The following is a 21,538-nucleotide window of genomic DNA, read 5'->3' on the forward strand; positions in this document are numbered from 1 at the left end:
TTTTTTTTTTTTTTTTCAAGTAGGTACCTAAATTCTAAAAAAATGTACCTATTTGGGTCGAAAAATCAAAGTTACTAGTGTTACTAAATACAGGCTTACTAGTGTTACTAAATACAGGGTTGAAGTAAACTTTAAGCCTGCCACACACGCTGAGACCGCCTGACAGACCGCAGCCTCACAGATCTGAGTCTATCAGACGATCTGAACGTCTATCAGACGGTCTGTGGCGGAAAAAGCTTGAGGCCGGCGGTCTGTCAGACAGTACTTTTCCAGGTTTTCCCAGCGCCACCGCGCCGGTTAAAGTGCGATCCCAAAGAGGTATTGAACCCACTGTATTAGGGCTGTACCACTGTATTAGGGCTTAATTTCACCAATTTACTACGAGCAAGAGGTCCTCAAGTTATCCCCCCTTCGTCCTCACTTACCAAAGCCCTGACTACACAGGTACCTAATAAACCAGCCCGTCTTATCACTGCAGATAAGCAGCCTAAGCTAGACCTCAAGGCTAATCTATTGTTGTTTTTTGTCAGTCTCTCAATCAGCCCCAGGGTGATTGCTGTGGGCTGACATTTGGTTTTGGCTACAATTTTTTTACAAGTGGATGCCCTTTAAACTCAACCTTTGCTATTTCGAAATTTCTGGTGGGTATACTCCCTGTTTAAAGTTCCCCAGCCAGACTAAGCTGTTCTACTCCTGGTTTAATGTCAGGTAGCCAAACATTATGAATAACTTGTAGGTACGAGGTACAAATATTTATTTAAAGGGAAACAGGTGGTCCACAATCTCTTTCAGTGTGGCCCTTGGAGCTTAGATAATTTTTGGTAGAACTTTCTGCTGAGGTAAAGGAACTCATTCATTAGTCCCATTTGAGGAACAGTGAATAAAATAGGTAATTAGGTACCTACTTGAATAAGTATCTACCCACTTACCTAGCTGTGTTTTCCATCATTGTTATTTTAGATTAGCTCATTTTAATGAAGCTCCTAAATGGGCCTCTACTTTTTTCTTTTCATTGGAGCTCCTCCTCTAAAACAATGGGTTTTTTTTTTTAGCTTCTTAGCAGTAATATTACAAAGGAAACTACCTAGTTTCAGACTCACCTTCAAATCCTGGGTGGTAGGTATATCTCGTTTGAGAGCTAGACTAGACTCTGAGTGAAGACAGATGATATTGGCCTTCGGACTGAGCAGATTGATGATAACAGGTTATCAGTTCATACAGATAGGGCTGATTTATCTCTATCAACACAGTTTGTTCTTTCTGATGTTCTTTGATGAAAATCAAAAATCAGTAGGTGAATTCCGACTGAACTTCAATTTTCTGGGACAGTTTATTGGGTTTTTATATTTTTAATGGTTTGATAATTTAATTTAGAAGCCACAATCCAAGCACAAAACGGAGTTTTCTTAAAGGCATTAGGCAAATGAAATTTAAATAAAAAAGATAAAAAGAAAGAAGAAAAAACAAAGACTAAAGAGCACAGCACTTCACTCCATTCAAAAATGAACGCGAACGCAAACGCACTACGAATGCGGTGTTGCAAGTTGCAATCTTCAGCGTTGCCGAATCAAAACGTACGATAAAATTTTAAAGAATGGCACTACCGTACGGTAGAATGAAATCTGGCAACCCTGCTTTTCCCCTCTCGCCAAAAAAAGTTTGTGCGGGAAAGCGGGAATTCCGGGAAATTTGAAAATCAAAATTTAAACTGGAAATGGAAAAAGAGGAAAGGGAAAGAAAAAGAAACCGGAAAATAATTTAATAAAAGCCTGTAAAACGTCTAATACCCAACAAATTTTCAACTGAAAACCATATTCTGAAGAGGAAATAACACATCCACCATGGGTAAAAAGTACTTCTGTGAATATTGTGAAAAATCCATGGCAGACAACTACGAGAGCCGAAAAAAACACCTGAACAGTGTCAATCACAAACTGCTTGTCAAACTACATTATAACCAATACAGAGGTAAGTACCTACATAACTACTTACTGAATTGCTTTGATAGTTCAATGTGTCATCTCACAGTTGGTTTGGACACAGTTGGGTAAAGAATCAAGCTACTGGCTACTGGAAAGCTAAGTAAAATTCTTTTGTATTTCAGATTTTAAAACCCTAGTACAAGTCTCAGAAGCGATTGGTATGAAGTTAGCTTACTCAGTAGTCAGTAACGATTGGTATGAAGCTAGCTCAGTACCGATGGGCAGGGGGTGGTTCCCCTAGCCAGGAATCAGGGCTGGGTGGAAACTCTGGATAATGTACACTACCATCATCACTGTCATCATCATCATCTGAAAGTTCTGAGGGAGGCGGATGACCCGGGCCTGAAAAGCAAAAATAAAGAGGAACATCAGTTTTAAGTTTAAGGTCCGTTCTCGGAACGGCTGGCTTTCTCCTATCCTGTCTTCTTTCTCTCTTCGATTTCGGGACGATAAGGCCTTAGCAGTTACAGTTCCCTCTATCAAACCTCTTCAACAAAAAAGTTGTTTTTTTTTCCAGAATAGCCACAATCTTACTACAAAAAGAGGTTTGATAGAGGGAACTGTAATTGCTATAGTTTTATCGTCCCGAAAGCGAAGGAAGACAATAGGAGAAAGCAAGCCGTTCCGAGAACAAACCTTGTTTGTTTAGGATAAAGTCCGTCCCGGGCGGTAATAGAATCCGCGCCGCGTTCACAAGGCAGACGCTCTACCGCTCTACCCTCCAAGGTAACTAGGTTGCCTTCTGTTCTTCAGTTAGGGGTACGGCCCAATATCATCCCCACGACTTGTTGACCTAATAAATAAATGAACTTACCCAGTGAGGTGTAAGTCTCGGAACTGTAAGGCAACGGGTGTCCCCCAGGGGATGACAAGTAGCCCCCGCCGGGCGAGGACCCCCGGGTATGTATGTAGCGACTATGCGGGGATATTGTACCGTCCTGGTCGAGAGCAAGCGATGTGCCGTAGCTATCGTTGCTCTCTAGGTTAACCAATACAGAGGTAAGTACCTACATAACTACTTACTGACTTGCTCTGATAGTTCAATGTGTCATCTCACAGTTGGTTTGGACACAGTTGGGTAAAGAATCAAGCTACTGGTTACTGGAAAATCTACTGGCTTGGACTACCATAACTTGCAGGATGAAGCACCAATTGGTTGATGCCACTAGCTCCTCTCACCTATAAGTAAGTAAAATGTCCTTCCGGTGTAAAATATATTTGTTAAGTTTCAGCAAAATTGGACAAATCATCTGAGATTCTGAGAGCCAAGTATGGAAAAAAGATAAAAAGGAAATAACTTGGTTCCTTTAATAATTAACAGCTTGTTCTAGAAAATAAATAAGTAAAATTCTTTTGTATTTCAGATTTTAAAACCCTAGTACAAGAAGAGTCAATGAAGAACTTTTGTATGAGATCCCTGAAAGCTCAATGTCCATTTGGAGAGAAATGTTACAACACTCATTTCACACAAGATCAGCTCAAACAGATTGAGTTTCAAGGTAACTATTGACTTACAAAACCTAGTAAGTAGGTAGGTAAATAGGCAAAAAAAATTGATATGTGCCTTGATTCCAAGTACTCTTGTACAAGTACAAATGGCTCATCAACATACACTTTTTCAGTACCTAGGCACTTATGTGTACTAGTAAGTAGGTAGGTAAATAGGCAAAAAAAAATTTGATATGTGCCTTGATTCCAAGTACTCTTGTACAAGTACAAATGGCTCATCAACATACACTTTTTCAGTACCTAGGCACTTATGTGTTTCATCTATAGGTACCTAATGGCTTCATAAAAATTCTCAATTTCAGGATATCAACTAGAACAAGAATCTTTGGAGAAAAGAAGACAGAAAATCCTGAATGCTGATTTATCAAATTGGTACAAGTCAATTGGTGCCGTGCCCAAGTGTTTTCAAAATCCTCTTGCCCAGGTATTTATGAACTTGGAACAAACCAATCTACCACCATCCTTACGGGAGACTACATTGCAGGATGTCAAGAACATGGAGTTCACCGAATGGGGTTGAACATTATAAGGCAAATTCAATGAGAAAAATGAGAATCTCACATAGAGGGTCCATTAAAGACACGGAGTGGATTTCACCAATATTGTCTCCGTCCTTGGAAGTCCTGCGGAACAAACCAATCTACCACCATCCTTACGGGATACTACATTGCAGGATGTCGAGAACATGGAGTTCACCGAATGGGGATGAACATTATAGGGCAAATTAAATGAGAAAAATGAGAATCTCACATAGAGGGTCCATTAAAGACACGGAGTGGATTTCACCAATATTGTCTCCGTCCTTGGAAGTCCTGTTAAGTGTCATTTGATTTGTATAGGACGTATAGGTTATAACAGGCTGTTATGGGCTAATAAGGTGGTTGGTGAAATGCACCAACAGAGTACCTATTAGTTGCCTCATTGCAGTCATTCATTTGATTTGTATAGGTTATAACAGGCTGTTATGGGCTAATAAGGTGGTTGGTGAAATGCACCAACAGAGTACCTATTAGTTGCCTCATTGCAGTCATGTCCTTGGAAGTCCTGTTAAGTGTCATTTGATTTGTATAGGACATATAGGTTATAACAGGCTGTTATGGGCTAAAAAGGTGGTTGGTAAAATGCACCAACAGAGTACCTATTAGTTGCCTCATTGCAGTCATTTGAGGTTCTAGAAAAAGAAGAGACAGGAGCTTGGAGTAATGTTTGGTCTGTACTTAAAGTTAAATCAGCCTGAAAAAGATCAGTCTGCCGCTGACCAAACAAGGATAAAAACAAACACCAACCCCATTGAAACAGGATCTTTTTTAGAAGGAAAAATAACCCATCATCATTTACTTAATAATCCATGACACATCTCACAGAAGCCATGGAGCTTGTATAACCAATACACACATGTCCGAGTAATAGTGGCAACTCATTTGTTCGTTAACTATAGGGTTGGGAAGGTGATAGGTTCTAGTGATTCTTCTCCCCACGTAATTCTGCTGAGAACAGTCTAGCTGTACTTGCTCTACCATGGCAGACAAACGGATCATGCAGGAAGGTGATAGGTTCTAGTGATTCTTCTCCCCATGTAGTTCTGCTGAGAACAGTCTAGCTGTACTTGCTCTACCATGGCAGACAAACGGATCATGTTTTGTGAACCTGGGGAATAATGGATGGCAATGCTGACCAAACAAGGATAAAAACAAACACCAACCCCATTGAAACGGGATCTTTTTTAGAAGGAAAAGTAACACATCATCATTTACTACTTAATAATCCATGACACATCTCACAGAAGCCATGGAGCTTGTATAACCAATACACACATGTCCGAATAATAGTGGCAACTCATTTGTTCGTTAACTATAGGGTTGGGAAGGTAATAGGTTCTAGTGATTCTTCTCCCCACGTAATTCTGCTGAGAACAGTCTAGCTGTACTTGCTCTACCATGGCAGACAAACGGATCATGTTTTGTGAACCTGGGGAATAATGGATGGCAAATGAGAAAGCCTTGATGGGGGCTCTATGGGGTCTTCATTAGTTTAATCAAGCACAAAAACAAATGATAAAATTTCCTCCATGTGTTTTGAAGCTATGTACCAAAGTTCATCAAAATCGGAATAACCGTTCGAAAGTCATGGTGAAGTTACCAAACAAAACTTACCCTTAAACCAACCAAGAATAAGGAACAAGTTTTCAGGCAAACTAAAGTCAAAACCATTGCATTAAATGAATGGCAAATGAAATAAAGCCTTGATGGGGGCTCTATAGGGTCTCCGTTAGTTTAATCAAGCACAAAAACAAATGATAAAATTTCCTCCATGTGTGTTCAAGCTATGTACCAAAGTTCATCAAAATCGGAATAACCGTTCGAAAGTCATGGTGGAGTTACCAAACAAAACTTACCCTTAAACCAACCAAGAATAAGGAACAAGTTTTCAGGCAAACTAAAGTCAAAACCATTGCATTAAAACTTAAAACTCTCCTCGCTCGATTACCTTCAATCTGTATATCTGTCATGTCATTAACCCCGCATGCGCGTCGCGCAAACCCACTCGTGAAAACTTTCATACGCACGCCATCCTCAGCGAACTCAATCTCCGTGGGGAACAAATGGGGAGACGCCAGGGGTGGAGGCAATGCTCCCGGTACTTGGTGACACAAATAGGGGGAGTAAGGGACGTTCCAATGGGCGCCTTGCGTGTCGTTGAAATCGCAGTAGTCGTCCTCGAGATATCTCATCGCTCCCTCGTAGTTGGGACTGTTGAGGAAAGATTTTGCCTTGCGGATGACCTCCGATGTGAGTTTGTCTTCTGAGGAAGAAAGGGTTTTCTGTTAGATCACTGTCCAGTCTATCCACTATACATTTTTTTTTTTTTTTTTTTTTTCGAATTAACTTGTCGAATTAAGATGGCCATCTGAATAAATTAAAAAAAGGTGATAAAACCCTGGGACAAGAGTTTGGAGAGGAATCCTGATCCACTGCTACTACAACTACAACTTGCTAGTGTCCGATTTACCTGACAACGGATACAAGGGTTGCACCGCTCGTAAACACCGATAGTTATCCGATAATTCCTGTCTTACATTATCCACAACACTAGAACTTAATGCTGGAGCCTCACCAAATGCCAACCGATAGGTTTTGCTGATGGAATCGAAATTGACGCTACTCCAGTCTGTTTTTGGCGAACACATTTTCTATGACCAATTTATTTATTTACCTGAAGACGATAAATATGAATATGAAGAAGTTCAAGTAAAATTAATCCCAAGGGCAAAGAAGAAGTACAGGTCCGCACGATGCGCAATCGATGGTTGACTGTTTAGGGGACTTTGAACGAGGAGAAGAATAACGCCTAGCTTTGAGGTTATAATTAGAGAAAAGAGCAGCGAACCCTAACCAGCCTTGCTAGCTGACAGATTTTTCAAAAGGTTCACGAAAATAAGAACAGGTTCTCGCGATGCGATGGTTGACTGTGGTCCAGGACAGTCCAATTAATGTGGCTAGAGACCGTCATCCCGGTGTAAGGCTGATACAAATGAGAGCTTTTAATACCCGAGTAATTTGCACTAATGAGTTACCTTGAAAACATCGGAAAATACTGCAGAATTTAGTCAGATGAATGCCGTCAGATTTGTCATCAAATAAAACTGGCCGTAGTCAGCGGCAAAGCCCATTATCATGTTGAGAACAGTTCTCAATGGATCATTAATGTTGTTTTTTTTTTTTTTTTTTTTTTTTTTTAGGAACAGAATTTCAACTAAGTACGAGTACCTACCTACATCCAAACCTTTTTGTATTTAATAATTATAAATAAATAAAACACGAGAACAGTTATTATTGTGTATAATATTAATATATTCATATATTTACAGTTTATCGGAATGTCTGTTAAAAATAACATAGTAAACAAAGAGAATTTTCGACAACAAATAATAAAGGGAGGGAAAACAGGGTATGCATTATTATTCTTTTAGCGAATTTTAAAATAAATACAGGCATATTTACAGAATATAATTAATAATGGATCAGGCTTTGTACAAGTCAAGCACATTTAAACACACAATGGATAAAACATTAGCAGGGATAAAGGATGATATTTTTGAGAAGAGACAAGACTCTTCAATGAGGATTTTATTTTGACTAGAAATCTGAGAACAATAATATTAAATGTTTCACCTGATTTTATATTTTTATTAAAATCCAAAGGAAAAAGAGAAAGATTTTGCACTTCCCATTTGTTTTCCTGTAAACCGAAACTTGAAGTTTTTGTTCTGTTTATCGGGCATTTTAGCGGGAACTTCAAAATGACTAGAAAATACGAGATTAATATGAATAGTGATTAATATGAATTTATCGGGGCTAATGACATTCAAATTCGTGCCCCTTTTAAAATAAATTTATGAAAAAAAAAGTTATCTAACTTAGAGGCGAGGGACATTAATTTAGCCAACTCAGTATCAATCTAACATATCTAGCAATGTATATGTAGAAAGTTAGCTAACTCAGTAACTTGAAACAAGAACTTAGTAAAGAAAGATGGGTGTGAAGTTAGCTAATTCAGTAGCGATGGGTCAGAATTCACCTAACTCAGAAACAGTGGCTGTTTAGCTAACTCAGTAACCTTTGGTGGAAAGTTTGCCAACTCAGTATGGTGGATGTGAAGTTAGCTAGCGATGGGTAAGAAGTCAGCTAACTCAATAGCAACAGCTGTGAAGCTAACTCAATAGCAACAGCTGTGAAGCTAACTCAATAGCAACAGCTGTGAAGCTAACTCAGAAGCGATTGGTATGAAGTTAGCTTACTCAGTAGTCAGTAACGATTGGTATGAAGCTAACTCAGTACCGATGGGCAGGGGGTGGTTCCCCTAGCCAGGAATCAGGGCTGGGTGGAAACTCTGGATAATGTACACTACCATCATCACTAAGTTATCTAACTCAGAGGCGAGGGACATTAATTTAGCCAACTTAGTATCAATCTAGCATATCTAGCAATGTATAATATGTAGAAAGTTAGCTAACTCAGTAACTTGAAACAAGAACTTAAGTAAAGAAAGATGGGTGTGAAGTTAGCTAATTTAGTAGCGATGGGTCAGAATTCACCTAACTCAGAAACAGTGGTTGTGTAGCTAACTCAGTAGCCTTTGGTGGAAAGTTTGCCAACTCAGTATGGTGGATGTGAAGTTAGCTAGCGATGGGTAAGAACTCAGCTAACTCAATAGCAACAGCTGTGAAGCTATCTCAGAAGAAAGAGCAGCTAACCCTAACTAGCCTTGCTGGCTGACAGATTGTTCAAAAGGTTCACGAAAATAAGAACAGGTTCTCGCGATGTGATGGTTGACTGTGGTCCAGGACAGTCCAATTAATGTGGCTAGAGACCGTCATCCCGGTGTAAGGCTGATACAAATGAGAGCTTTTAATACCCGAGTAATTTGCACTAATGAGTTACCTTGAAAACATCGGAAAATACTGCAGAATTTAGTCAGATGAATGCCGTCAGATTTGTCATCAAATAAAACTGGCCGTAGTCAGCGGCAAAGCCCATTATCATGTTGAGAACAGTTCTCAATGGATCATTAATGTTGTGCACCGACGGGTGATTTTGTTGGGCAGCTCGTGCTTGCCATTTAGGGTTGCATTCAGCATTCAAGCGGTACTTGTGCAGAAGTCACGTCCGTGGAATATTGCTACCAAAGGAACTGGCACAAACGAGCAGTGACCAGTGTTATTATAGGGTTAGGTTAAACCCAAGAAGGAGTTTTCACAATTAGAGCAGTGATTAGTGTTAGCATAGGGTTAGGTTAAACACAAAAAGGAGCTTTTCTTTTCCATGGACGTGACTTCTGCATAATTACCATTTGAGCTCCTGAGCACAATTAGGGGGGGGGGGGCAACGGGATTTTTTTTTTTTTTTTTTTTTTTTTAGGAACAGAATTTCAACTAAGTACGAGTACCTACCTACATCCAAACCTTTTTGTATTTAATAATTATAAATAAATAAAACACGAGAACAGTTATTATTGTGTATAATATTAATATATTCATATATTTACAGTTTATCGGAATGTCTGTTAAAAATAACATAGTAAACAAAGAGAATTTTCGACAACAAATAATAAAGGGAGGGAAAACAGGGTATGCATTATTATTCTTTTAGCGAATTTTAAAATAAATACAGGCATATTTACAGAATATAATTAATAATGGATCAGGCTTTGTACAAGTCAAGCACATTTAAACACACAATGGATAAAACATTAGCAGGGATAAAGGATGATATTTTTGAGAAGAGACAAGACTCTTCAATGAGGATTTTATTTTGACTAGAAATCTGAGAACAATAATATTAAATGTTTCACCTGATTTTATATTTTTATTAAAATCCAAAGGAAAAAGAGAAAGATTTTGCACTTCCCATTTGTTTTCCTGTAAACCGAAACTTGAAGTTTTTGTTCTGTTTATCGGGCATTTTAGCGGGAACTTCAAAATGACTAGAAAATACGAGATTAATATGAATAGTGATTAATATGAATTTATCGGGGCTAATGACATTCAAATTCGTGCCCCTTTTAAAATAAATTTATGAAAAAAAAAAAGTTATCTAACTCAGAGGCGAGGGACATTAATTTAGCCAACTTAGTATCAATCTAGCATATCTAGCAATGTATAATATGTAGAAAGTTAGCTAACTCAGTAACTTGAAACAAGAACTTAAGTAAAGAAAGATGGGTGTGAAGTTAGCTAATTTAGTAGCGATGGGTCAGAATTCACCTAACTCAGAAACAGTGGTTGTGTAGCTAACTCAGTAGCCTTTGGTGGAAAGTTTGCCAACTCAGTATGGTGGATGTGAAGTTAGCTAGCGATGGGTAAGAACTCAGCTAACTCAATAGCAACAGCTGTGAAGCTATCTCAGAAGCGATTGGTATGAAGTTAGCTTACTCAGTAGTCAGTAACGATTGGTATGAAGCTAGCTCAGTACCGATGGGCAGGGGGTGGTTCCCCTAGCCAGGAATCAGGGCTGGGTGGAAACTCTGGATAATGTACACTACCATCATCACTGTCATCATCATCATCTGAAAGTTCTGAGGGAGGCGGATGACCCGGGCCTGAAAAGCAAAAATAAAGAGGAACATCAGTTTTAAGTTTAAGGTCCGTTCTCGGAACGGCTGGCTTTCTCCTATCCTGTCTTCTTTCTCTCTTCGATTTCGGGACGATAAGGCCTTAGCAGTTACAGTTCCCTCTATCAAACCTCTTCAACAAAAAAGTTGTTTTTTTTTCCAGAATAGCCACAATCTTACTACAAAAAGAGGTTTGATAGAGGGAACTGTAATTGCTATAGTTTTATCGTCCCGAAAGCGAAGGAAGACAATAGGAGAAAGCAAGCCGTTCCGAGAACAAACCTTGTTTGTTTAGGATAAAGTCCGTCCCGGGCGGTAATAGAATCCGCGCCGCGTTCACAAGGCAGACGCTCTATCCTCCAAGGTAACTAGGTTGCCTTCTGTTCTTCAGTTAGGGGTACGGCCCAATATCATCCCCACGACTTGTTGACCTAATAAATAAATGAACTTACCCAGTGAGGTGTAAGTCTCGGAACTGTAAGGCAACGGGTGTCCCCCAGGGGATGACAAGTAGCCCCCGCCGGGCGAGGACCCCCGGGTATGTATGTAGCGACTATGCGGGGATATTGTACCGTCCTGGTCGAGAGCAAGCGATGTGCCGTAGCTATCGTTACTCTCCAGGTCTGAAACAAGACGGGGAGCGGTGAAATTTGAGAGGGAGTCAAATTAGAACGCTCAAAAATTGGCGCGAACTATTTGTATCGTAACTTTATTTTTACAAATAAAAAATAAATGGAATCGAGGTTTCCCTCTATGAATTACTGGAAATAAAGTGATGACGTCAACTGTGAAATTCGAATTGCCAAGAAAGGCTCTCTAGGTCTGAAACAAGGGAGCGGTGAAATTGAAGAGGGAGTTAAATTAGAGCGCTCAAAAATTGGCGCGAACTGTTGGTAGCGTAACTTTATTTTTACAAATAAAAAATAAATGGAATCGAGGTTTTCCTCTAAGAATTAGGGGAAATAAAGTGATTTCGACGTCAACTGTGAAATTCGGATTGCCAAGAAAGTGTTGCTTTCAACTTTCAAGTTACTCAGGTTAAGCAATCAATATTTACTAAGGACTATCATTGTGGTCAAATTCTCAAATCGTATAGAGAATAATTGAACTGGGATTGAACCCAAGCCCTCCTGTTTACCAGGCGAGGGCGAGCGACCTCTACACCACCGAGGCAGTGATGTTAAATCTCTTGGAAAAGCCTTTCGCTTTCAAGAAAAGGCTGTCTTACCGTGTGAGTGACTAAAGTTTGAGTCTAGATCGATCTTAAGTTCGTCTTTAGGAGAAGTGCCGCCTTTCATACTTCGGAAGTATTGACTCCATCTCGTCCGACCTGCGTCCTTTTTAAGTCTTTTTTCTTTAGCTCTCCTGAAACAAATAATAATAGACTCTTGAGTGGAAGGTAACCACTAGGCGAGGTTAACACCGGGACGGAGGCGTTCTCTACCACCCAACCCTTAGAGCTCCATTATAATGTCGAATTCTCAAATAAATGAGGATAAAATTCAATGCCTCAGCTGGGATAGAACCCATGCCGTCCTGTTTACCAGGCGAGCGTCTTGACCACTACACAAAGGGAATGATTGAGTATTACCTAACTTAAAAAGTCGCCCCCTACTACCTACCATAAAAGACAGAAAAAATGAAGTCGACTAACTTTCTGAACTCCGCGACTGAACTCAAACACAATTTGTGTTCCCTCCGACTTTTTATTACAACGTGAATATATTGTGACCTTTTTTTTATGGGGAGTGTAACATCATAAAACCCCCTGTAATACTCGAAACATTTTTCCACGAGGAAAAAATCACCCTGGCTCTCTTCCTCTTACAGGGTGGTTTCATTAAAAGTTCAGTGAACTTTAGGGAAAAGGGCCCCTATGGGAACCCTGAAGAACTCACAAGTGAAGGTAGGAACACACTATTACGTCACGTCACGTGATAACAGTAGTGTGTCTGTCCTGAACGAGATTACCTACAATAATATGGGAAAATTTTCAATTTTTTTGAACTACATCTTTCTTATTCACCATGAGTTCACGTGACATGACGTGATGGTAGTGTTTCTACCTTAAGGCTAGTTTCATACGTAACACGAACACGTGTTTCATTCGGTTCGGTATTATTAGTTAGTTTTTGGTCGATTTCGGTTCGAATTAAAGATTCTCGTTTCACACCTATCGCGGAAAGGACCGAAAAATCGTCGACTTCAAGCTTGCAACTGACTTCAACAAAATACACCCTGTTTGTGATATTTATGTATCGAAAGCGTACCTATATACGTATACAGAAAATGTTTTTATGTTTGACGGGGTAGGAATGGGTGGGAGGAGGAGAGAGGGAGGCACATTGTCAACATAGGAAGGAATGGAGGGGAAGGGGGGATTGTAGAGCTTTTGATTAAATCGGGGGTAAGAGAGGAAATACCAATAGAGTCGTGTGGAGTACCGACAAGGGAAAGAGGACTTACGAGGAAAAGAAGAGAGGGTAAAAGAGGACGTACAAGGAAAAGAAGAGAGGGTAAAAGAGGACGTACAAGGAAAAGAAGAGAGGGTAAAAGAGGATAGAAAAGAAAAGAAGAGCGGGTAAAAGAGGACTTACAAGGAAAAGAAGAGAGGGTAAAAGAGGACGTACAAGGAAAAGAAGAGAGGGTAAAAGAGGACGTACAAGGAAAAGAAGAGAGGGTAAAAGAGGACGTACAAGGAAAAGAAGAGTGGGTAAAAGGAAGGGAAGAAATGCGACAAGGGGAAAACATCGGGAAAGGGGGAGACTGGGAGATGTAGAGGGAAATAGACAAGAATAAGATGATAAGGAGAGAAAGTCAATATAAGGAAATTAGGAGAGACATAGAAATGGATAAAAGAAGTAGAAAGAAATTGCGAACAACTTTGATTTTCGACAGTAAAAAAAAAAAAAAATACTTTAGGTGTAAAAAATAGGAGACATTATTTAGGGCTACTAAGATTGGGAAGAGAAAACTAGTGAAAAAGAGACTCTAAAATTAAGACAAGAGGAAAGTGAAATGTGAGAAATTGAAAAAAAAAAAAATCTATTTCCAGATCGACCTACACCCTCGTATGTTACTAATATTATTATACTGAAAAGCCAGACGTTTTGTAGGTCTTCTAAAAATTGCCAGCCTTTGAATGTTTGGGGTCACTTGTAGGGAATCTTTTGATGAAGTTTGCTGCCCTTTTAATCTAGGTATCGTATTTGTTGACGATAGAAGATAGAAACACTGCCCTCACGTCTCGTGAGCTCACGTGACCTGGGGGCAGGCAGTGTACCTATCGTGAACGAAATCACCTACTATGTATACGATTAATATTATCATGGGAGACTTTGAATTACATCTTTTTGAAAATTCTGACTATCCATGAGCTCAGCTCACGTGTTGTGAGGGTAGTGTGTTTCTAATTTCTATTGCGCCCTCCTACCAGGCGAGCGTCAACTTACCTATTTTGGAACCAAAAATAAAAACCTCGTCTGTAATTCGCACCACGTCTGCCAAGTAGTCCCATCACGTCCCGAGGGACACATACAGACGGGACTTGGCAGAACGGCACGTGCTTGGATAATTTAATCACGGGACACGAGTCTAGGAGGCGTGATGTCACGAAATGAAGAAAAATTAGAGGATGATTATGAAGATACGATAGCGAGAAGTTATCCATATAAAATTGTTGAAGTGCATAATTACGGTGAAACCTGGAGATCTGTTTATACTCGGATTTAATGGGTCTGAAAATGTTACATTTGTGGAAAGAGTGAGGAGGAAATTGACTAAAAAGAGAGTTGTATTGGGTGCTGTCACAAAAATGTCTAGTCCTCGATTAAAGCATTATGGTTAAAATTGTATTTTACTGAAATTGGACTCGAACCACCAACCTCCTCACCCAAAGTCTACCACCAACAATGCCTAAACTACTGGAGTCCAACATAAAATTCGATTAAAAATTGAATGAAAAAACTAAAAAAAAAAAAAAAAAATCCGAATGAAAAATAAAAAGCGCCCTTTTCCTTTAGGTATCTCCTCACGAACAAAAGCAAGGTAGGTATCAGCAGAAAGTCCCTCTCTCCTCATGGTAGATCTCACCGAAGATTTCTTCAGTTTTACAAAAGCCATAAATTTTAATTTGTGAAGAGGAAGAAAAAAAATCGTAGAAAATAAAAATCTCTTCTCGTTCTTAACCCCAAGGACCTTGGTAAAATGTGAGAGGGAGATATGTGGGGGTGGAAATTTGGGGAGGAAGGCAAATTTAGGGGAAGCAAGGGGAAGAAAGTTCGATAATTAAATTGGCAGAAAGGAGGAGGAGGAGGAAAGTGGACGTAAATAATGGAGCTCACTCTTCCTCTTCTTCTCCTTCTTCTGTGGAGATTTTTGAACTTTTTGGGTGAACCTGATGAAAATTTTTTGCTGCCCTTTGTGGAAAAGGTAGGTAACCCTTTTTTTGTACATAGGTATGTACATAACTACCTAGGTAGGTATTTGTACTTGGTAAAAGTAAATTTGTGAAAGGAAAACAGCGAACATCGTATTCAATAGAAAAGTGGTGTTTTGGCATCTCCACTAATTCCTACAGACTTTTATACCTATTTTTTAAGTAAAACTGAAGAAATCTTCGGTAAAAACGACAAAGTATTTTTAGAAGAATGGTATTTTGGCATCTCCACTAATATGTACCTCCAATCTACTTTACCTATAGGTAGGTACCTAAATATGTTTTCGTCAATACAATACCTACAATTTTATTAGATTTGTGGATTATGACATCTCCACTAATATTATTTATTTTGTCTACTCCAAATCCACAACAATTAGGACCTAGGCCTTTCTCAATCCGTGCTACTCTTTTTTCTCTCGCCCGTTGTTCGTCTCTGAAATTTCTCTTTCTCAAAGAAATTTTCGTATAGGAATATGAGTAGTTATAGGTAAGTCGATCTTGCACCGTTTAAATTTCACCTTTGGTAGCACAAAATTTCCGAGGCGAATTCAATGAGACAACTTGGAGTCTGAAGGCATAATTGAGATTTTTCCAATTTTCAATCCAGTTTTGTTGAACACCTCCCAACATTTAGTGCTTACTGAGAAAAATAAGAGGTGGGTGTGCAAACTGCTGAAATAAGCGATTTAAAATTACAAAGGGACTTGGCGTGTGTTGAACCTCCCTTACGAAAAGTACAAAACTCCAAAGCAACCTTCTCCAAGTTTTCAATTAATTTTAAGTAGCTATAAATGTGTATACAATCCTTGGATTGAGATGATAGATAGATGGATCACTGAAGTTAAGCAGCGGCAGCGTGTAGTTAGCATCCGGATTGGGATCACGTTTTGCTGGCTTTACCCAGCTCTATGTGAAGAGCCAGGTAGCTTGATGGCTTGTCGCCGAGTGGAGTTATACAATGACGTTAAACCCTTGAAAAAAAAAGACGGATATTTCTCCTTTGATCCTATCCACAGAGATTTCCTTTGGGTTTCACACAAGTAAAATAATAGTCAGGTTCTAAGGTACAAGGAATCTTTTGTTAACGGCGAAAAAAAGAAAAGCTGAGAGCCGCGTTCAGCAGAAATTGCTTCAATGGATTAAAAAAAAGTAAAAATACGCCATATTGTGTGTTGATTTTTTTTTTTTTTTTTTAAGGTTTGACAGAGGAAACTGTAACTGCTATGGTCTTATCGTCCCGAAATCGAAAAGAGAAGGAAGACAGGATAGGAGAAAGCCAGCCGTTCCGAGGCGGCGTGTGTTGAATTTAAAGAAGAAACTTACAAATAAAATAGTCCGGATAGTTACATAGGTTTTCCTTGTGAAAAATATTAGCACTAAACTGTGGCGTTATCGAAGGTGAATGTTGATAGGTTATCATGGTCAACTGTTAAACATTTGATCACAGATTTTGCGGCGTGTGTTGAATTTAAAGAAGGAACTTACAAATAAAATAGTCCGGATAGTTACATAGGTTTTCCTTGTGGAAAATATTAGCACTAAACTGTGGCGTTATCGAAGGTGAATGTTGATAGGTTATCATGGTCAACTGTTAAACATTTGATCACAGATTTTGGTTTGACACTGATATACACACCGCTTTGCACATCTTTTCAGTTTTTTAGACATTCATCCTCAACATTTTAGAGGTTAACTCTTTTAAAAGGCCAAAAAAATTACATTTAGGTTAGTCTCTTTTAGCAGTTGGTAATTTTTACTCTTTGTCCTACACCTCTTCCACTAATTAAGGAATAATTAGAAAACACAGTTGAAAGATTTTTATAAAACGGCCATAGGACTTGGGTACTGGGATATTCTGGAAAACTTGGTGGTATTTTTGGGATACACACCATTTTGCACATCTTTTCAGTTTTTTAGACATTTATCCTCAACATTTTAGAGATTAACTCTTTTAAATGCCAAAAAATTTACATTTAGGTTGGTCTTTTTTAGCAGTTGGTAATTTTTACTCCTTGTCCTACACCTCTTCCACTAATTAAGGAATAATTAGAAAACACAGTTGAAAGTTTTTTATAAAACGGCCATAGGACTTGGGTACTGGGATATTCTGGAAAATTTGGTGGTAGGTATTTTTGATGGAAAAAAGGTCAATATTATTGCGACGAGGAACTATTGGTACATAAAATTAAAATTTATTTGGTAACAATATTGAATTCTTGGAGAATATCCTCAACATTTTAGAGATTATCTCTTTTAAATGCCAAAAAATTTACATTTAGGTTGGTCTTTTTTAGCAGTTGGTAATTTTTACTCTTTGTCCTACACCTCTTCCACTAATTAAGGAATAATTCGAAAACACAGTTGAAAGTTTTTTATAAAACGGCCATAGGACTTGGGTAGGTACTGGGATATTCTGGAAAACTTGGTGGTATTTTTGGTGGAAAAAAGGTCAATATTATTGCGACGAGGAACTATTGGTACATAAAATTAAAATTTATTTGGTAACAATATTGAATTCTTGGAGAATTAAATTAAAGCAACATATTGCAGCAAGTTTCTCACACGAAAAAGTTTTAAAAGACTAAATTTGAGGCTTTTGTTATATAAAAAAATAAATATTAAATTACCACTAGAGATATTTTTTTATTATGTTTTTATTTTTATAAAAAAAAAACCATGTAAGATATTAGAAAGGAAAAAATAAAAACACACAATTATTTTTTTCACTCAAAACCACAGACCACTTTTAAAGAAGAAAAAAGCTTTCACTCGTATGTTTTTTATAACATAGATACTCCTAAAAAAAAAAATATAATTGGATTTAGAAAAATACCTAGCTATATCTAAATATTTATATTATCTATTTATAATTTTGTGAACAACGTGCTTTTATTTTATTTATATATAAAAAAATAATAATAAAGGAAAAACCATTCAAGAGAATGCAAAAACACTAAAAAAGGGAAAACTATAGAACAGCGAGAGAAAAATTATTGTTAAAAAAAAGCTGGAAAAATTTCCCTGTTCAATTCTTATTGGTTAAAGATTATGTTTTGGCCCCGCCCCTCGCATTTTCCCAAACTACCCCCCTCTCTTGTTTCAAAGAGGGTAAGTTTCGTTTATCAATATTTCGAGGGGTATTTTTACCCCGATGATGTGTGTGTTTGTCGCTTGAATGAGTTTAGGAGTTTTGTAGAAAAATCCATAGGATGCTACGTACCTATACCGACCTCAGTGGTGTGGTGATTAGCGCGACATCGAATCCGGAGGTTGGTGGTTCGAGTCCAAAGGTTGTCATAAAATTTATCGAAGTGTTTTGTGACAAGCATTGCGTAACACAATAACATAACATTCCGTATCCTTATGATGTAGAATTGATACCTACAACTCAACCTCATGTACAGTCCACGTCAACTGGGAAGTCCGATGGAAGCGCATGGAGGGGAACCGCAACTTCTCAACTGTAAGTCGGACAGTTCTAAAAGTTTCACCATTCGATTCGGCGTGAAAAATCCCATGGGATCAACTATTCACATGCTTACTTGTTAATCAACGAGCTATTTTTTGACGAGTGCGCACCCAAAGGTCATCGGACTTCCCAGTTCAACGAGTTATTTTTTGACGAGTGCGCACCCAAAGGTCATCGGACTTCCCAGTTGAAGTGGACTGTACATAGGTACATAAATACGGTACATTTAGGTGCTTAATGCTCATTGTAAACTAGACAAACAAAGAAAGGCACCAATAGAAAAATGTTGAATAGGAGAAAAACTTACAAAACTCTGAGAAAGTCTCTACAAAAAGTAAAACGAAACAGAATATCTTTTTCCACCACCCAAGGCCAACGAAAAAGTCCAATAAAAACCTTGAGAGCAGTGTACCTATCGTGAACGAAATCACCTACTATGTATACGATTAATATTATCATGGGAGACTTTGAATTATATCTTTTTGAAAATTCTGACTATCCATGAGCTCACGTGTTGTGAGGGTAGTGTGTTTCTAATTTCTATTGCGCCCTCCTACCAGGCGAGCGTCAACTTACCTATTTTGGAACCAAACTTGCACAACCCTCATGTCCAAGCCTGTATCTTGACTGAGTTGTTCCCTCACATGTCGGGCAGGTTTCGGACTTGTGTTGTACGCCATCTTCAGGGTTTCCAGCTGTTTGGCGGTGATGGTGGTACGGGGTCGCTTGTTCGGCTGGTCACCGTCCAAACAATTCCCGTCTGAAAAAAGGACCGATTGCAGTTCTTTCTTATTATCTTGAGTAGGTTCCGTAATAGAAAGTTAAAATGGGTCATAATCATAACATTTACTGTTGAATTTACACTCTTAAACCATAAACCATTTAGGCCAGGTCTAGCTGTGAGTCGCAGTTTTATAGTAGGTGTGAGATCCAAGGATTTTATTGGAATAAAAAAGAAAATTTTGCAATTTCAATAGTAGACGTGTTTCAGGGGACCATAGTACGTAAATCCCGTGGAAATCATCCCTTTTTTTAAGATCTAGGATGGGTTTCACCATCCTTCTTTTTATCTCCTACCAGGCCTGTTAAGCCTATAAGTATAAATGAAATGGAACTTTACAGGCTGTTAACTTAACAGGCCTTCTAGGGGCTGAAAAAAATATTGGTGAAATCCACTGCTAAAGTCTAAAGTGACACAAAATCACCATTATCACTCACCTTTAGCTTTGGCCGCCTCGTAGTCTGGTTTGCACACCAGTTTCCTGTCCTCCATCAGATAAAACTCGTCCCCGGTATTCAACTGACGCGCGCACATTACGCACGCGAAACAGTTGAGATGATAAACCAGGTCCTGCGCGCGCCGCACGACTTGGGTCGGCGGAATACCCATCTCGCATCCTGCGCACTTGGTCCCGAATCTCCTGGGCAGAAAACGGAAACTTTGTCTATAGGTTTAGGATAAGCAAACGTTTTTGAGCTAGCCTATAGTTAGCTTGGATAATAGAGCGTTTACCTTGTAAGCGCTAGGTCGGTTCGATTCCTGCCCGGGGCGAATTTTATCCTAAACAGATAAGGTTCGTTCTCGGAACGGCTGGCTTTGTCCTATCCTGTCTTACTTCTCTCTTGGCTTTCAGAACAATAAGACCTTCGCAGATTCAATTCCCTTTATCAAACATCCTTAAAAAGAGCCACCGAGATATCAACCATTTCGTGCCTTTCTGTAATTTGCCAAATCGGTAGTGCAATTTCCAATCCAAGCAAATGTGTGACCCTTTTCAGTGAGATTTCTAAAGGTGTGTCCAAACATAGACGATGCCGTCGATCGATCCCTCGACAACGCAGATTCACCTCGTCGATCGACGAGGTCGACTCTGTGTGGACACAGCTCAAGATTCACTAAATCACTCCATAAACAAATTTTACTCTCAACTCACTTGAAGAAGTCCTCCTTGCAGAAGAGTAGTCCGTTGCGCGCGAAACACTTCTCGGCCAGCGGCGCGCCACACTCATGACACTTGAGGCACCGTGCATGCCACGTCCTCTCCAGGACCTTGAGAATAAACCGGTCCAGAATGAGATCACCACAGCCGCCGCACTTTGGGATGCTGGCTGAAATCAGAAGAGACGGAAATTGGACTTTATTATTACCTATGGGCATATATACAGGCATAATACCTTCGTAGTCAACATCATTGAAGGAAGAAGAGAAGGAAGAGGAAGACCCCGCATGAGCTTCATGGAGCAGATCATGGAGTTTGCTGGCACAGATTCCTACAGTGAGCTGAAGAGATTAACCCAAGACAGAGAAGCATGGAGAAGAGTTGCCAAACAATCCTTGAGTAGCTATAAATGTGTATCTACGCAGAGATAGTTAGGTATACCGTGGCACATACGCTATGATTCTTTGCGTGTGGAGGGAAAAATGTGTGAAAACTCTAAACTGTAGAGATTGCGATTCTTCATTGTGTTCCCCCGCCAAATAGGTATCTTTGCATCTCCTTCTTTAACTCCTCTTCTGTTTCGTTTCAATTTAAATAAATAAAATCAACTTACCGAAAACAATCTGAAGCTCAAGTCAATATTAGCAATACTGAAGAAACTTTTTCAAACACTGAGAAAAAAATATCAAAGGAATTCAAAATTCAAGCTTATACACTTTAGAAGCTAGAAGACAAATGATCGATTCGATTTGAAAATTTGAAAGCCTTTGGATAGTCTCCTATTTTGCTGAAATATAGTGAACTGGCTATTTCATCATTTCTCGAAATAATATTTTGTTCTACAGGGTCGCGTTGTTTTTCCGGTTGAGAACAATTTTTCATATAGAATAAGAAAAGTGACAAAGCAATTTTATCAATTTTTAAGAATCCAGAATTTGAGTCGAATAAACTTTTTTAATTGCTTTTGAGCAATTTTGTCCTAACCAACTTTTGATATTATGTATTATCACCCCATCAGGTAAACACCCCCCTTATAAGAAGAAAATCAGTCTTTAATCAAATGAAAGGCCAAATGGGCCCTTTGTCG

The 21,538-nt window shown here is 38.9% G+C and overlaps 3 protein-coding genes across 9 annotated transcripts; 1 reads left to right on the forward strand and 2 right to left on the reverse strand.

The window, feature by feature from the left end:
• Nucleotides 1-1,698: 1,698 nt before the first annotated feature.
• Nucleotides 1,699-4,417, forward strand: LOC103512421 (zinc finger matrin-type protein 5). 2 transcript variants are annotated; one of them, XM_026825902.1, is made up of 4 exons: nt 1,699-1,968; nt 3,347-3,481; nt 3,794-3,968; nt 4,158-4,417. In XM_026825902.1, exons 1-4 carry the CDS (start codon nt 1,842-1,844, stop codon nt 4,198-4,200), a joined length of 480 nt encoding a protein of 159 aa, XP_026681703.1. In that variant the 5' UTR covers nt 1,699-1,841; the 3' UTR covers nt 4,201-4,417. The 2 variants fall into 2 exon arrangements, with proteins under 2 accessions (XP_026681703.1, XP_008475408.1); XM_008477186.3 differs by lacking the exon at nt 4,158-4,417 and having other exon boundaries at nt 1,702-1,968; nt 3,794-4,111.
• On the reverse strand, nt 2,138-20,793 carry LOC103512424 (LIM/homeobox protein Lhx3). Of its 3 annotated transcripts, none has more exons than XM_026825896.1 (6): nt 20,446-20,793; nt 19,730-19,932; nt 19,088-19,271; nt 11,830-11,966; nt 2,797-2,967; nt 2,138-2,324 (listed from the first exon to the last, which is right to left on the reverse strand). In XM_026825896.1, exons 1-6 carry the CDS (start codon nt 20,679-20,681, stop codon nt 2,191-2,193), a joined length of 1,065 nt encoding a protein of 354 aa, XP_026681697.1. In that variant the 5' UTR covers nt 20,682-20,793; the 3' UTR covers nt 2,138-2,190. The 3 variants fall into 3 exon arrangements, with proteins under 3 accessions (XP_026681697.1, XP_026681698.1, XP_026681696.1); XM_026825897.1 differs by lacking the exons at nt 2,138-2,324; nt 2,797-2,967 and adding exons at nt 9,460-10,589; nt 11,054-11,224 and having other exon boundaries at nt 19,730-19,929; XM_026825895.1 differs by lacking the exons at nt 2,138-2,324; nt 2,797-2,967 and adding exons at nt 9,460-10,589; nt 11,054-11,224.
• Nucleotides 4,518-9,257, reverse strand: LOC103512420. Of its 4 annotated transcripts, none has more exons than XM_008477183.3 (5): nt 8,933-9,257; nt 6,501-6,704; nt 5,979-6,293; nt 5,160-5,459; nt 4,518-4,743 (listed from the first exon to the last, which is right to left on the reverse strand). In XM_008477183.3, the coding sequence occupies exons 2-4, from the start codon at nt 6,676-6,678 to the stop codon at nt 5,269-5,271; spliced, it is 684 nt and encodes a 227-aa protein (XP_008475405.1). In that variant the 5' UTR covers nt 6,679-6,704; nt 8,933-9,257; the 3' UTR covers nt 4,518-4,743; nt 5,160-5,268. The 4 variants fall into 4 exon arrangements, with proteins under 4 accessions (XP_008475405.1, XP_026681701.1, XP_026681700.1 ...); XM_026825900.1 differs by lacking the exon at nt 8,933-9,257 and adding an exon at nt 7,066-7,195 and having other exon boundaries at nt 5,979-6,290; XM_026825899.1 differs by lacking the exon at nt 8,933-9,257 and adding an exon at nt 7,066-7,195.
• Nucleotides 20,794-21,538: the final 745 nt, after the last annotated feature.

Source organism: Diaphorina citri, unplaced genomic scaffold (genome assembly GCF_000475195.1).
Source record: "Diaphorina citri unplaced genomic scaffold, Diaci psyllid genome assembly version 1.1 scaffold835, whole genome shotgun sequence".
NCBI classification, from domain to species: Eukaryota; Metazoa; Arthropoda; class Insecta; order Hemiptera; family Psyllidae; genus Diaphorina; species Diaphorina citri.